General features: G+C 44.6%; 1 protein-coding gene across 1 annotated transcript in view; it reads right to left on the bottom strand.

The window, feature by feature from the left end:
- Window positions 1-12,255, bottom strand: part of BRINP1 (BMP/retinoic acid inducible neural specific 1) — an 85,561-nt gene that overhangs the window by 11,076 nt on the left and 62,230 nt on the right. The window contains exons 4-5 of the mRNA XM_056505360.1: window positions 7,976-8,145; window positions 6,630-6,735 (exon numbers count right to left, since the gene is read on the bottom strand). Coding sequence (XP_056361335.1) covers window positions 6,630-6,735; window positions 7,976-8,145 — 276 coding nt within the window. The remainder of the gene's footprint in view (window positions 1-6,629; window positions 6,736-7,975; window positions 8,146-12,255) is intronic.

Raw genomic sequence — 12,255 nt, 5'->3', positions numbered from 1 at the left:
AACCTGATCATTAACAGATTGGGAAGGTTATGGTGAAGAATTAAAAGCTGTTGTGAATAAGGAAGGTACAAATTGCATCCCTCCAGGGCAAGTAGTGATTTAGCTGAGAACAGAGCCCATCTCCTCTGTGGGAAAAGGGTGAGAAGAAACTTCCCCTTCCCCAACACCCTTTCATCCCATTCCCAGATCCCAGCACAGTACAAAGACCCTGAAAGCAAAGCCTCCCTAATTCCCAGGTGTGGCAGTTTTTGTCTCCTGAAACTAAATGCTAGTTCAGGAGCAATAAGCATGATGCTGCTCTGACCTGTTTCGAGACACTAAATGGGTTTGGTACCACAGAGAAAAGGAAAATACACAGTGAAAGGGAAAATAAGAAGGAACGGAAAACAGAAGAAAGGAAAATAACATGGGAGGGGATTTATGAAAGACCCTTGCAGAGTTAAGCACCCGGCTCCCACAGCATAAATACAGGAGTTGGGTACCTGAGCCTTTGCAGCTCGCTCCCTGCTAGGAAGGCTACTTGCCAAATCCTATAAAAGTGCAAATGGATTTAGTGCTGATGATTTCAGTGTTGCTTGGCTCACATTAGCAGGGAGATCTATGCCTTGCCCCTTTCTCCATGGCAAGTGTCTGTGCATCCATCCCCCTGTGCAGGCATCAGTGTGAGTGCACCCTTGCTCAGCTACCAGAGGATGTGACAACAGTTTAAGTGCTTGCCCTGTGCAGTGTAGGTGGTTTCCCATCCTGTCCTCCTCCAGACTCCCTGTGGATCTCCCTGAGGACCCACAGCTGTTTGGTTCCACCTGGCAATCCTGCCTGTCAGCCCCTGTCAGTGTCTGTGGTGCAGGGGGACAGCAGCTCTGAGCAGGGCTTTCAGGGACCCCAGCTGGAAAAGGCAGGGGCTGGGGAGGCAGGGAGAGGAGTTTATGGCCTGAGCAGCAGCTCTGAACTCGGCTGTAATGGAGGCAGGAGGGTCAATTACCCATCTGTTTGTGTTTCTGCTGCGCTGAATTAACAGATCCATGCCTGACAGCTCGCTGGAGTGGAATGGCAATCAGACAATAATTCAGAGGATGAGAGTGTGCAGGAATGGCAAAAAGGGCTGTGACCCCTTTCAGGAGGGCAGGCCCATCTCTGATGGGTTGTGTTCACCTCAGACAAGAGAAAAACAGCAGGTGGTGACCCTGGGACCCCTATTACCCTTTTGCTTTTGGATCCAGAGAAGCACCTCAGCCTTAATGAGGTCCCTCTGGAAGAGCAGGTTTGGGGGCTCAGCAGGCTGTGGAAGGCACAGGGAGCCCTGTTTCCTCTCCCTGGTCTGGGTGGCACCATGCCTGGTGGCAGCACGCTGCCCCTCTGCCCCTCTGCCCAACCCCACTGGCAGCCTCCAGGCAGGATGGGCTTCCCCAGCTGGGAATGTCTTTGTGACACTGGCACACAGAAGGATTTCCAGCCTGGCATTCAGAGCCTGTTTCTGCATAGATCCTGCTGCCTTTTCTGCATTGCTATTGGGGGCTGGAAGGAACACACAGAGAGCTGACCAGGACAGCATCCCTGCAAACACCTCCAAACTGGCCTGCAGAGGATCAGCATTTTGAGGTCCCTTTGGTTTTTTCTGAGATGTGTCTCAACAAGAAGCTCAACAGATTATTGTTTCAGATTCTCAACAGAGTCTCAACAAGATTTCTTCCTGCTGTCTTCAGGAAGTTCTGATGCTCAGCCTCTTCCAGTGTTTGTAATGATAGGACAAGGGGGAGTGACTTTAAACTGAAAGAGAGTAGGTTTAGATTTGACATTAGGAAGAAATTCTTCCCTGTGAGGGTGGGCAGACCCTGGCACAGGGTGCCCAGAGCAGCTGTGGCTGCCCCTGGATCCCTGGCAGTGCCCAAGGCCAGGCTGGATGTGGCTTGGAGCAACCTGGGACAGTGGAAGGTGTCCCTGCCATGGCAGGGGATGGAATGGGATGAGCTTTAAGGTCCCTTCCAATCTGGGATTCTATGATTTTTCTGAAAGAACCACTACAGAGGGATGGTCCTTTGTCAAACCCTCACACTGATATTAATGATGGTCCCACCTGCCAGGATCCCAAACTCTCCTTCAGGATGGAATGGAAGCTCAGTGCTATTGGAGAACTGATGCACAAAGGGCACTGGAGAGCCTGAAGGCAGCTGTACTCACTGAGCTCTCAAGCTCACATGAGAGCATAGCTGGACTTCTTGATGTGCAATGACTCTTCATTCATGGTCCAAGTCCCATGAATACATTTTCCACTCTGCTTCATGGAGGAGCAACCTGCTCTGGCTCTTTGAATATCAAATTTCCTCAGGCTCTTAAGTCCTCCATAATTTCTCTTTTAATTTTAACTTGGATAAAGCATAACAAGCTGTTTGGTCCCAGCTACAAATGATTCTGGCTTTGGAGATTTTTTATTTTATTTTTTCCAGGAGGTAATAGAGGTGAAAAAAGCACCTGAAGTTTCAGAGACTTCCCATTGCAAGGTACATCCACTGTGCATTCCAGCAGATGCAGAAACATGAATAATCTCCAAAACACAACATGTTTTAGCACTGCAGTGCTGCAAATGGATACTTGCTTTTTGCCCATAAAACTTGTGGTTTCTGAAAAAAAAAATAAATTTCCAGGAAAACATCCTCTTGTAAGAAATGATGTCATGTTTAAGGGGCAATCAGACCTCTGTACACTTAGCACCAACTCAACAAAGCACTTATACAAATACTTAACTTCATCAGGAAAGCAGTTTTGCTGAACCCATCAGCTGCCTGGAGCATTTACAAGAAGCCCACACTCATTTACAAGAAGCTGTGTTTGTGACAAGTGAAACCCAAATCCAGCCACTCATGGGAGCACCAGTGTGCACACTCCAAGCACAGCCCCTGACTTTCAAACAGGCTGCTGGGATTACAAGTGACTCACATCTTCCAGCCAGGAATTTCCTTGTGGAAGAAATCAGTGTTACTGAAATACAGCTGTGCCTGTTTCCACAGAAGTACTTTTATATATATACACATAAATATTCACAGATTTCTCACCATCCCCAGACAAGGGCAGATTCATAACATTTTGTTTTGCTTTAGTCTTGAGCATCACTGTGATCAGATCTCAGCAAGAGATTTTACAAGCCCTGTGCCAGCAGCAGCACCTCACCCAGCCCTGGCATCCTCTCTTCCATGTGTAGCACTATCCCATGCCCAAGGAAAAAATATTGCTGGAGTTCAGGGGGTTTGTTTGGCAGTAAAGCACAGGTGGCATCAATCTTTTGATACCACTGCTCTGGGTGTTTCAGTTGCTACCTGTAAAGCAGGAAAGCTGCAATCTCGAGGAATAGAACAGCCCCACTGAGCAGCTTGTGCTGGCTGGGAAAGCCCTGCTGCCAGCCACAACCCTATTAAAATATCTCAAATTCTGCCTTGTTCTCTAAGAAATTTACTTGGGTTTGCAAACATTTAAAAAAAATATATATACACACACACACACACACACATATATATACACACATATTCGATCTTTCACTGTTGTCTACTGATAAAACAACCTCATGTCAGCAGCCAAGAAGAGGGGCAAGCTGATCTTAAAAACTGGGATTTTGGACCATTTCCATGGGGAGAATCCCTCAATCCAATCCAGGGGTACAAGGAATGGGCTCAGCCCTCACAGCAGCCCCAGGAGCTGGTAACAGATCCACAAGGTAATTTTGCTGTTGACTTGAATATCCTGATTTTGAAGATAACTTATTGATCAGAGGAGAAATTCTGCCACTTTGTAAAGCATGAAGTTCCTCTTTCAAAATGAAGAGCAGCACAAATTTGGTATAGGCTTATCTTAGATAACTACAAGCAGAATATGAAGTATGTGACAAGGGAACATGTCCTTAATTCACCTAGAAAAACTATTAGAGAGAGATGTTTGGCTTTAGACTGCATATAAAAGGCTTCCTGCATTAAAAGAGGTAAATTTCCCCAGCTCTAAATTAGAGCTATTTGGAACATTTTCCACAGAAGAGTTCTCTGTTGAAAATGCAGTTCCATTGAAGCATTTTGTGAGAGCATGTTGACTCCAAAAGCACTTTTGACTTTCTAAATGTATTTTTTCATACTCCCTTATTTCACTGCACTGAAAAGCTGAAATGTTTTGTGTTGCCATTACTGTTCTGCCCATCTTGAAAAAAGCTTTAATAGTAATTTTAATGTAAATTGTAATGTTATGCTATCATATATACTATGTAGGTATATAATATATATCTCTATGTAGTTATATAGGTATAATACATAAGGGTATTTACACATACATAACAATATAATATTAAATACTAAAATATAATATATTTAATTGTTTAAGTATTGTATATAACATGCATTATGTACAGTATTGTAATATATGTTACCATATTTTATGTAGCAAATTACCTGATATGCAAAATTTCCTGTTTATTGTTGCACAGTTTAGAACAGCACAGAAGGATTGTACCCCACTGGAACAGTGCTATGCTCCAATATTGACATATACTGTCAATAACAGTATTGATACAACAGGATATGCCTTTGAAATTTGAATTTCCTGAAATTTTTCAAAGTGTTGCTTTTTTTTCAGTCAAATTTTCCAATTTCTGCCCAGGACACTTGTCCAGGGAACACAAATTCCCCTTTCCCAGCAGGTTGCTGTAGAGCTGCTGGGATCCTGCCCTGCATCACCACAGGGAGTGCTGAGAAAAAGGGAGACCTTCTGTGATAAATACTGTAAATATATATATATATATATATATATATATACACATCCCAGTGCATATCTATATATACACCCTTGTGCATCCCATAAGGATAGTGGTTTATAAATTACTCATTCTTTTTTGTCCCAGTAACCACAAGTGCATCACCAGACTCCTTACACCTCCCCCCCAAGATCAACCTGCCCAAACCCTGCCTGGGCTCCTGGAATCATTTATGTTGGAAAAGACCACTGAGATCATGAGTCCAACCTTTGACTGATCAGCACCTTGTCAATCAGTGCCACATCCCACCCACTGTCTCTCCTGAAAGGCACAGCTCTGAAACCCCAACTCCCAGGGCTGGGCAGCAGCAAGTTCAGGCAGAGAAATTCTCCCTGTCACGAAGAAGCTGCTCTTTTATTGAGCCAGGCTCAGAGCTGGAGTGACACAAAGGCAGGAACATGGATTTCTGTCAGCAGCTCATGCTCGGCTGCTAATCAGATCAGAGGAGACTTGGTCACAATCCATTACCTGCTGCAGCCCTGTGACTAATTCCTAATGAGGCTTCTCAGAGCAGAGGAAGGATCCTGGGTAATTACCCCAAGAACCACACTCCAGATTAGGCAGAAAACTCAGGTGGAGCTTTAAAGGTCACTTTGTTCTATTAGGAAGAGCTCCTGCTTTCCTCCCTTCCCTCCTGTCTCCTTTGGCTTGGCTCCAGCCTCTCCTGCACTGGCTCCAGCCATGGAGCTCCATGAATCCCACCTCTGGTCCTCTGTCTGCTCCCATCAGAGATCACAGCTTCACCCCCTCTCTCTTTATCTTTCCCTCTTCCTCCACCTCCTTCCCCCTCCTTGGTTTATCTCCTCTCATGTAGGATCAGATAACCAATAGAGGTCTATTGATTTACCCACTTGTCTGCCTATAACCCGAGCTGCCTGCTGATTTAGCTGCTTCCTCACTTATCTCATGTGTCATCCTTGGGTTTTCATTACCAGCAGTAATCATCAAAGTGTAAAAAACCCCTCAAACTGCTTATTGTTAATTAGGTAAGAACCAGAACTCAGTGATTTGGATAATCACTGGCATAGTGAAAACAACCTGCCTATTATTTTTAAAGGCAAATAATAACAACAATAATATTATATCCACATTATATTACTTGGTAAATGAAACCCAGTTTCAGTGAAACCAAAGATTAAAACAGCACTTGCCAAATTATACTCAAAGCAGAAGATGTAATGTAGCCCGTTCATCTGAAAAATTAAAATTTGTGCAAGTACAAGGATTCAAGAATTAAACCATCTGGGCAAATGAGCAATTAAATATCACATTTCCTTATTTTGTCAAAAACTTGGGAATAACCTTCATAAATTACATGCCCAGTGAATTTCCGCCTTCTACTGAAGTTGACTTCTTGCTAACCAGCATGTATTTATTTATTAATTCAGCCATGACCTCTATCTGTTGACTTCTGGACTAGCTCCCCATCTGGGACTGAAGCCATGGCTTCTAGCATCCAAATAAAACCTCTGTGACTTTTCCCAAAGATTATGGTCATTAGAGAGTCCCAAAAGCTGATCTGCAAACCTCTTACACAAATCAGCAGTTTGGGAGGGACGGGGAGACGTGGGCAGAATTCTCCTTCAATGCTGACAGAAAAGGTCGCACTTTTTTAGTGTTGGTGTGTGTATCATACACAGAAGTCCATCAAAATGCAATGGCAGAGGGCACTCAGACACTTCAGTGGGGTCAGCCCTGGCTGTGCCCAGCTGAGTCTCATGTGAAGCCACCAGAAGGTTCAGGGAACTTCCAGCAGAATCACAGCAAAGAGAGGAGGGGGAAAGGCTCAGAAAAAGGGCACCCCTCTGCCATTTCCATCCCCTCCCCGGTTCCTGGGCCCTACCTTGCAGGTGGAGTTTGCTCTCAGTGCTTTGCAGAAGGACAGAACTCACAGAGTCCAGATTGTCGTAGCTGTTACAGCCCAGGGGGCCAGTCCGAGTTTCTGTTACCTACAGAGGATGTAGAAAAGAGGGAAAGTTCCCTTTGACTGCAGCCCCACAACTTCCCCAGGCTATTATATATCTTTTAATTCAAGGACTCCTTGTAACCAGCTGATATAACCCAAAACATGTTCCCTAGTTGTGAAAAAATGCCCCACCCTGCACAGACACTGCTAATGTTTGGTGCAGTCTCAAGCTGAAAAATCAGAATGAATTGTGGCTGCTTTCTTCAGGGTACCTCAGGTTGCTCTGGACTTGGCAATGGGATCCTGCAGATTGATGTTTCTCACACAGGATCTCTGTTGGAGAACATCAGAAGCCTGTAGAGGAATTATTCCCTGGCTTCTCTTATTGGAAGGCAAGAAGCAGAGATGGATTGCCAGCCCCAGTGGTGCCTGGTGCTCCCACAGCAGATGTGAGCACCAGTGCTGTGCTGAGGATGGAGGGAGGCACAGGTGACCTGCAGTGCTGCTGCTTCCAGCCACGGAGGAGGGCTGCCCTTCTGGAATTCACCACGGGTGATTATCTGCTGTCACTGTTTCAATATCTCAATACAATTTCCCATCCAGGAGGGAACAGCCTCAGCCATGAGACAGCACAGAACAATAACGAGAGCTGAAACCTTTCAGAAATGGCTAACAATGACGACTCCATCCACATCACCTTCCCTGGAGTGAACTCAGCAACAATAAAATCCCTGCCCAGTGCAGGATGATTGCTTTCAGAGAAGGCAGCCTTTGCAGAGCCATTTTCCCTATTTTGTATTCTCTGAGCAGCTTCCCTTCCTTCCTGCTGCAACCCCCAAGCTGTCTCTCATTCGAGATGCCTCAGTAATGCCACACTGAGTTTTTCACCATTTCTTGTATTAAATTCAGCTGAGAGATGTTTTGTCTTACACCTCCAGCAGACAAATCCTCCTAGGTGGCACAGGGCTGTTCATTTCACAGGCCTGCCTTTCCCTTCCAACCTCCATCACTGCTCTGGGTCCTCTGTTCCCTCTCTCCCTTCCTGAAGTCACTGTCACCCTTAGTGAAAGTCTCTTATCCTACACTAAATTTCCAGACTCTTTCCAGACATTAGTGGCCCTGGGGAAATCAATTCTTCAACTGAGTAACAGAATAGCTAACCCTAGGAATGAAACAACTTGTGATGGAAGAAGACATCAGGCTGGCAAAGTCCTGCCCCAAATCCCTAGAGAATCCATGCAATGCAGACAATCATTTTGCCCTTCCCAAGGCAATATTGGTACCTTGATTGCTCCGGTAGAGATCTGGATCTCATGGAGTCTCCTCATGGTGCCATCACGATCTACAAAGTAGGAGGAGGCGAGCTGGTGCAAAGCTTCCACGCTCTGGGTGGCGTTTCCCGACTTTCTGTCGAGGCGGCTTTTGTCCATGTACATGGTCAAGGCCTCCTCCCCTGCAGCAGAAAGAAAAGGAGATTTCACCTGCCAGGCAGGGCCATCTGAACAGGAGCAAACAGTCTCATCTGCTGCACCTAAAGAAAGAAAATCCGACACCTAAAGCGTTGTTGGAGGAATCCACCCTTCCTCAGCAGCATACACAGAAACCTCCTCCCCCAGTCAGACAGCAAAGACAAATCCACCAGACCAGTAAAGCAGCTCTGATGAATTGAGTAGACGACATTCTGTCCATTTTTTAGGCAGCAGAGCTCTGCCACAATTGCTGGAGAGGATTTAGCCCCTCTGTCCCACTGGAGGAACATTCTCTCTGTAGGCAGTGCCTCTGGAATGATGCACAACAACAGGAGAACATCCCACTTTATGCAAAAAAGTCTCTGTCTGACCTGACTTCCAGAAGGAATAGATGATGATTGCAAATAGAACACAGTGTGTGGGTAGGTACAGTGGACAAACAAATGTTAGCTGGGCCTCTTCAGCTTCCAGTGGCTTTGCAAAAAGGGAGGGGAAAGGGGATGAATAAAGGGAATTAATCAGAGGAAAGAGCAAATTAGAAAGTTAATTTGAACTAAACACCTTGCTGCCTTCTTTCCTGTCCCAGAGTCTCATTCAGGGTTTAGAAGTAGAGTGAAAATACTGTACAAGATAAGGGACAAAAGCAGGTGATTTTGAAATGCTAACCACAGACAATCTGGGAGTGAAGCAGTTAAGAACTGATAAACATCAGCAGAGACCTGAATGCAACAAAACATGTCTGAAAATGACACGAAGCTGGGAAGGAATATTTGCCTAACAGTTCAGTTTGTGCTGGGTGAGGCACAAATTAAATCCATTTTTAACATAAGGCTGGCACTGTCAGAGGTCTCAAAAGGTGGAATGCCATCCTGCAACCTTAGCACGTGAAACTTGGATTTTAATAAATGAAGAAAGACACAACTAGAGGAGGAATGTGCCATTTCCACATAACTCTCTTAATGAGAAGAATGGTGCTTGTTCTGATTTGATAGATGAACCACTGATGAATACACTGCCTCTGGCAGTGATAGCATGGTCCAAAAAATATGTACCACTGCTTTCCAGGCCAAAAAATATTTCACTCTTCATCATCTTTGCATAATTTGTTTTAAGAGAACAAGGACTTACATTTCTTTAAAATTCTTATTAGCTATTTGATTCATCCAAATTATTTCTTTTATTGCATATATGAAAAAAAATAACCCAAAATCCCAGTAAGCCCTCCCTCTCACTATCCCTGGAAATTTTCCAGCTTTTTTCTGAAAGCCAAATGCCTGAAAACAACCAAAAATATTCTGGCTGAAAATCAAAATATTTTTATTAGATTTCAGTTTTTCAAGCAATAGTTGAGTTGAGTATTCAGCCTTTGGCTTTGAGATGAAAAATGGACTTTTTTTTTTTCTTGTGGAAATAAGGTACTTTTCATCAAAAGAATTGATCAGTTGAAATCTTTTAATTAGCTTTGCAGGACCTAAGTGGAGAAGTTAAGCATGTAAAACTTTGTCTTTAATATTTTTTTAAAAATAACAGACTGGCCTTCCACCAGGATCAAAGCTTTGGTAGCAACAATTGTTACCTCTCATAAAAACACTTTCCCTGGAAAATGACACCAGCTTTGATTTCCTTTATCACCATTACCATTTTTATGTGTTGGGCTTGTGAGGACACCTTGGCAGGGATGAAGGCTCTGCCACACAAAGTCAATCCATCTTCCAGAGGATTAAAAATGTTGTATCTGATGGGACACAACAGGTGAATACAACAAACAGCCAGCAAGGCACAGGTAATAAAATATCTGTGATTAGTGTGAGGAACAGTGGTCACTGCACTGACCACTCCCAATGCATTTTCAAGTTTCATCTCTTTGTTTTTCAGGGGGATTTGAAGGAATTTTTGTCAGTTTTCATGAGTCAACTCATTTGCCACTGAAGAGGCTGGATCAGTGAGAAAGAGGAATTTGAGGCAGAAGTTCTGGATCTCTCATGTAACAGAAGCATCAAACTGCAAGGAGGTGCAGCATGGACAAATGAGAAATTATCTTCCACCACCATTTTGTGAGGCTGTGGCAGGAGAGGAATGATTTGGGATTACTCTCCTTTAGCTGTGATTCACAGCCATCAACTCTTCATCAATTGCACCAATAATCGGAAAAAAAAAAAAAACCAAAAACCAACAAACCTTTTCCTGGAAAAATATTCCCTACACAACACTAACTAGGCACTAAGAAACACAGCAGAAATCTGTGAGGAGAAATCTGTGCCCTGGGGCAGTGGGGATCAGTTGTTTCCCACAAAAGTTGTCATTTTTTCTCCACAAGAAGAAATCATGAGTGATGATGCTTTTTCCTGAAGGACCAGTGCTGTCCCTGGGATTGAGGGGGGCTCAGCAGGGACACTGCTGCTGGAAACTTATTTTGTGTAGCTCTGTGCTGGAAAAGCACAGAATCCCCATGGAGGGGTCACATGGGAAAGGCAACTCTTGGATCAAGAGAGGTTAACAGAATTTTGCTGCATTATTAAGTCTTAATTTCTCCTTTATTAAGTGAATGCTGTGTTCAAAGTTGTTTTTCCTTGAGGGATTTTCCTGAAAATTGGCTCTCAGCTCTGTGTGCTCCATCCCAGAGCAGGGATGCCCTCAAAGTGACCCTTCAGCAATGCCTTTGTCAGAACCAGACTGGAGCAGAGCTTTTCCCTGGGCTCTGAGGGACATGGCTGCTCTGCTGGCTGAAAGGCACCAGAGCTGTTCCTGCTGTGGCCAGGTGTGAAAATGGCTGTGCTCAGGTGCTGCTCCACCTCCCACCCTCCTGGGGCTGGGGCAGCAGCTGCCGTTTCAAAGGCAGACAATTTCCTGTGTGCTTGTCACTGTCTGCCACCTCCTCAGACACCAGGCTGGGCTGCAGACAGCCAGAACCCAGGGCAGGGCTGCTTGTAGCTCTGCTGAGGAGACACCAGCTCCTGGGAGAGCCACAGTGCCAGGACATGATGCTTTTATGTCCCAGAGCTCTTGTTTAGCCCAGACTGTGATTAGAGCATGTCCTCTGTGCATAATGCATGCCCAGCTACATTTTCCCTGGGACTGCCATTGCCAGGATAAATCCTCTTTTCCTCCCTGCCATTGCTCACCATGCTCAGGGCTGGTGGGGTGCTCAGCCCTCCCCTCCAACACCAGTTCTCATTACAAGTCTCTGCATATTTAAAGTTGTTGTGTTGTAAAATCAGGAGAAGAAACATGCCCCTGTGAATAATTTACAACCTCACCCAGGCAAAATTAAAAATATATTTTACCATCAAAGGTCTTTCGTATTTTGAATTTCCATGGATGTGAGTGGCAAGAATAAGAGGAATGTCAGTGAAAAAAAAAAAGTAAGCCCACAAAAGAACCCAAAAAAATCTCATTTTACTTGGCTGTCTTGGGCTGTGTGAAACACAGTCCTGAAAAGTGAATTCCTCAATAAAAAGCAGTTTATCTTTACCCAGACTTCATTAAGGCCTGAAGAAAGCAGTCACTTGTGCTCTTCAATGCTTGGAAACCTCCTTTCTCTCAAATTTCTTGCTGGTGGAATGGACTTGTTTGGGTGCCTGGACTGGAAGAGCAGCCCAAGGATCTTTGAAGGACTTTACCACACCAGAGGCTGTTTGACTTCAGGGGAGCTGTGCCAATTTACCTACACCTCATTTGTGCATGAATCATATGCACACATCTAATCTCATCCCAGTGTCTGCAGAATGCTCTGGGAACAGACAGATGGCCAGAAATTCCTCAAAGTTCTCTTCAAACATGGCAACGTGGCAAGGCTGGAGGTGAGGTGCATTAGAAGGAGCAACAACAACAAATTCTGAAATAAAATTGAGCCTTTAGCTTCAAGAAGAATCCTTCTCACAGATAATTGTTCTTGGAAGAAAAGCATTTAAATGGAAGAAATGTACACCCCAAAGGGGGAAAAGGACCATGAAAATAACGGGAGAAAGAGGGGACAAAAAACAGGAGTAAATATCAATAGGAGCTGCTGATTTTCACTCCAGTGTTCAACAGTAACCACTCAAAATGTTCCTGCAGCACCACCAGCAGCGCCTGCTCAGGAGTTCATGGCCCTA

This window comes from Oenanthe melanoleuca, chromosome 17 (genome assembly GCF_029582105.1).
Source record: "Oenanthe melanoleuca isolate GR-GAL-2019-014 chromosome 17, OMel1.0, whole genome shotgun sequence".
Taxonomy (NCBI): domain Eukaryota; kingdom Metazoa; phylum Chordata; class Aves; order Passeriformes; family Muscicapidae; genus Oenanthe; species Oenanthe melanoleuca.
This window is presented reverse-complemented; position numbering and strand designations above follow the sequence as displayed.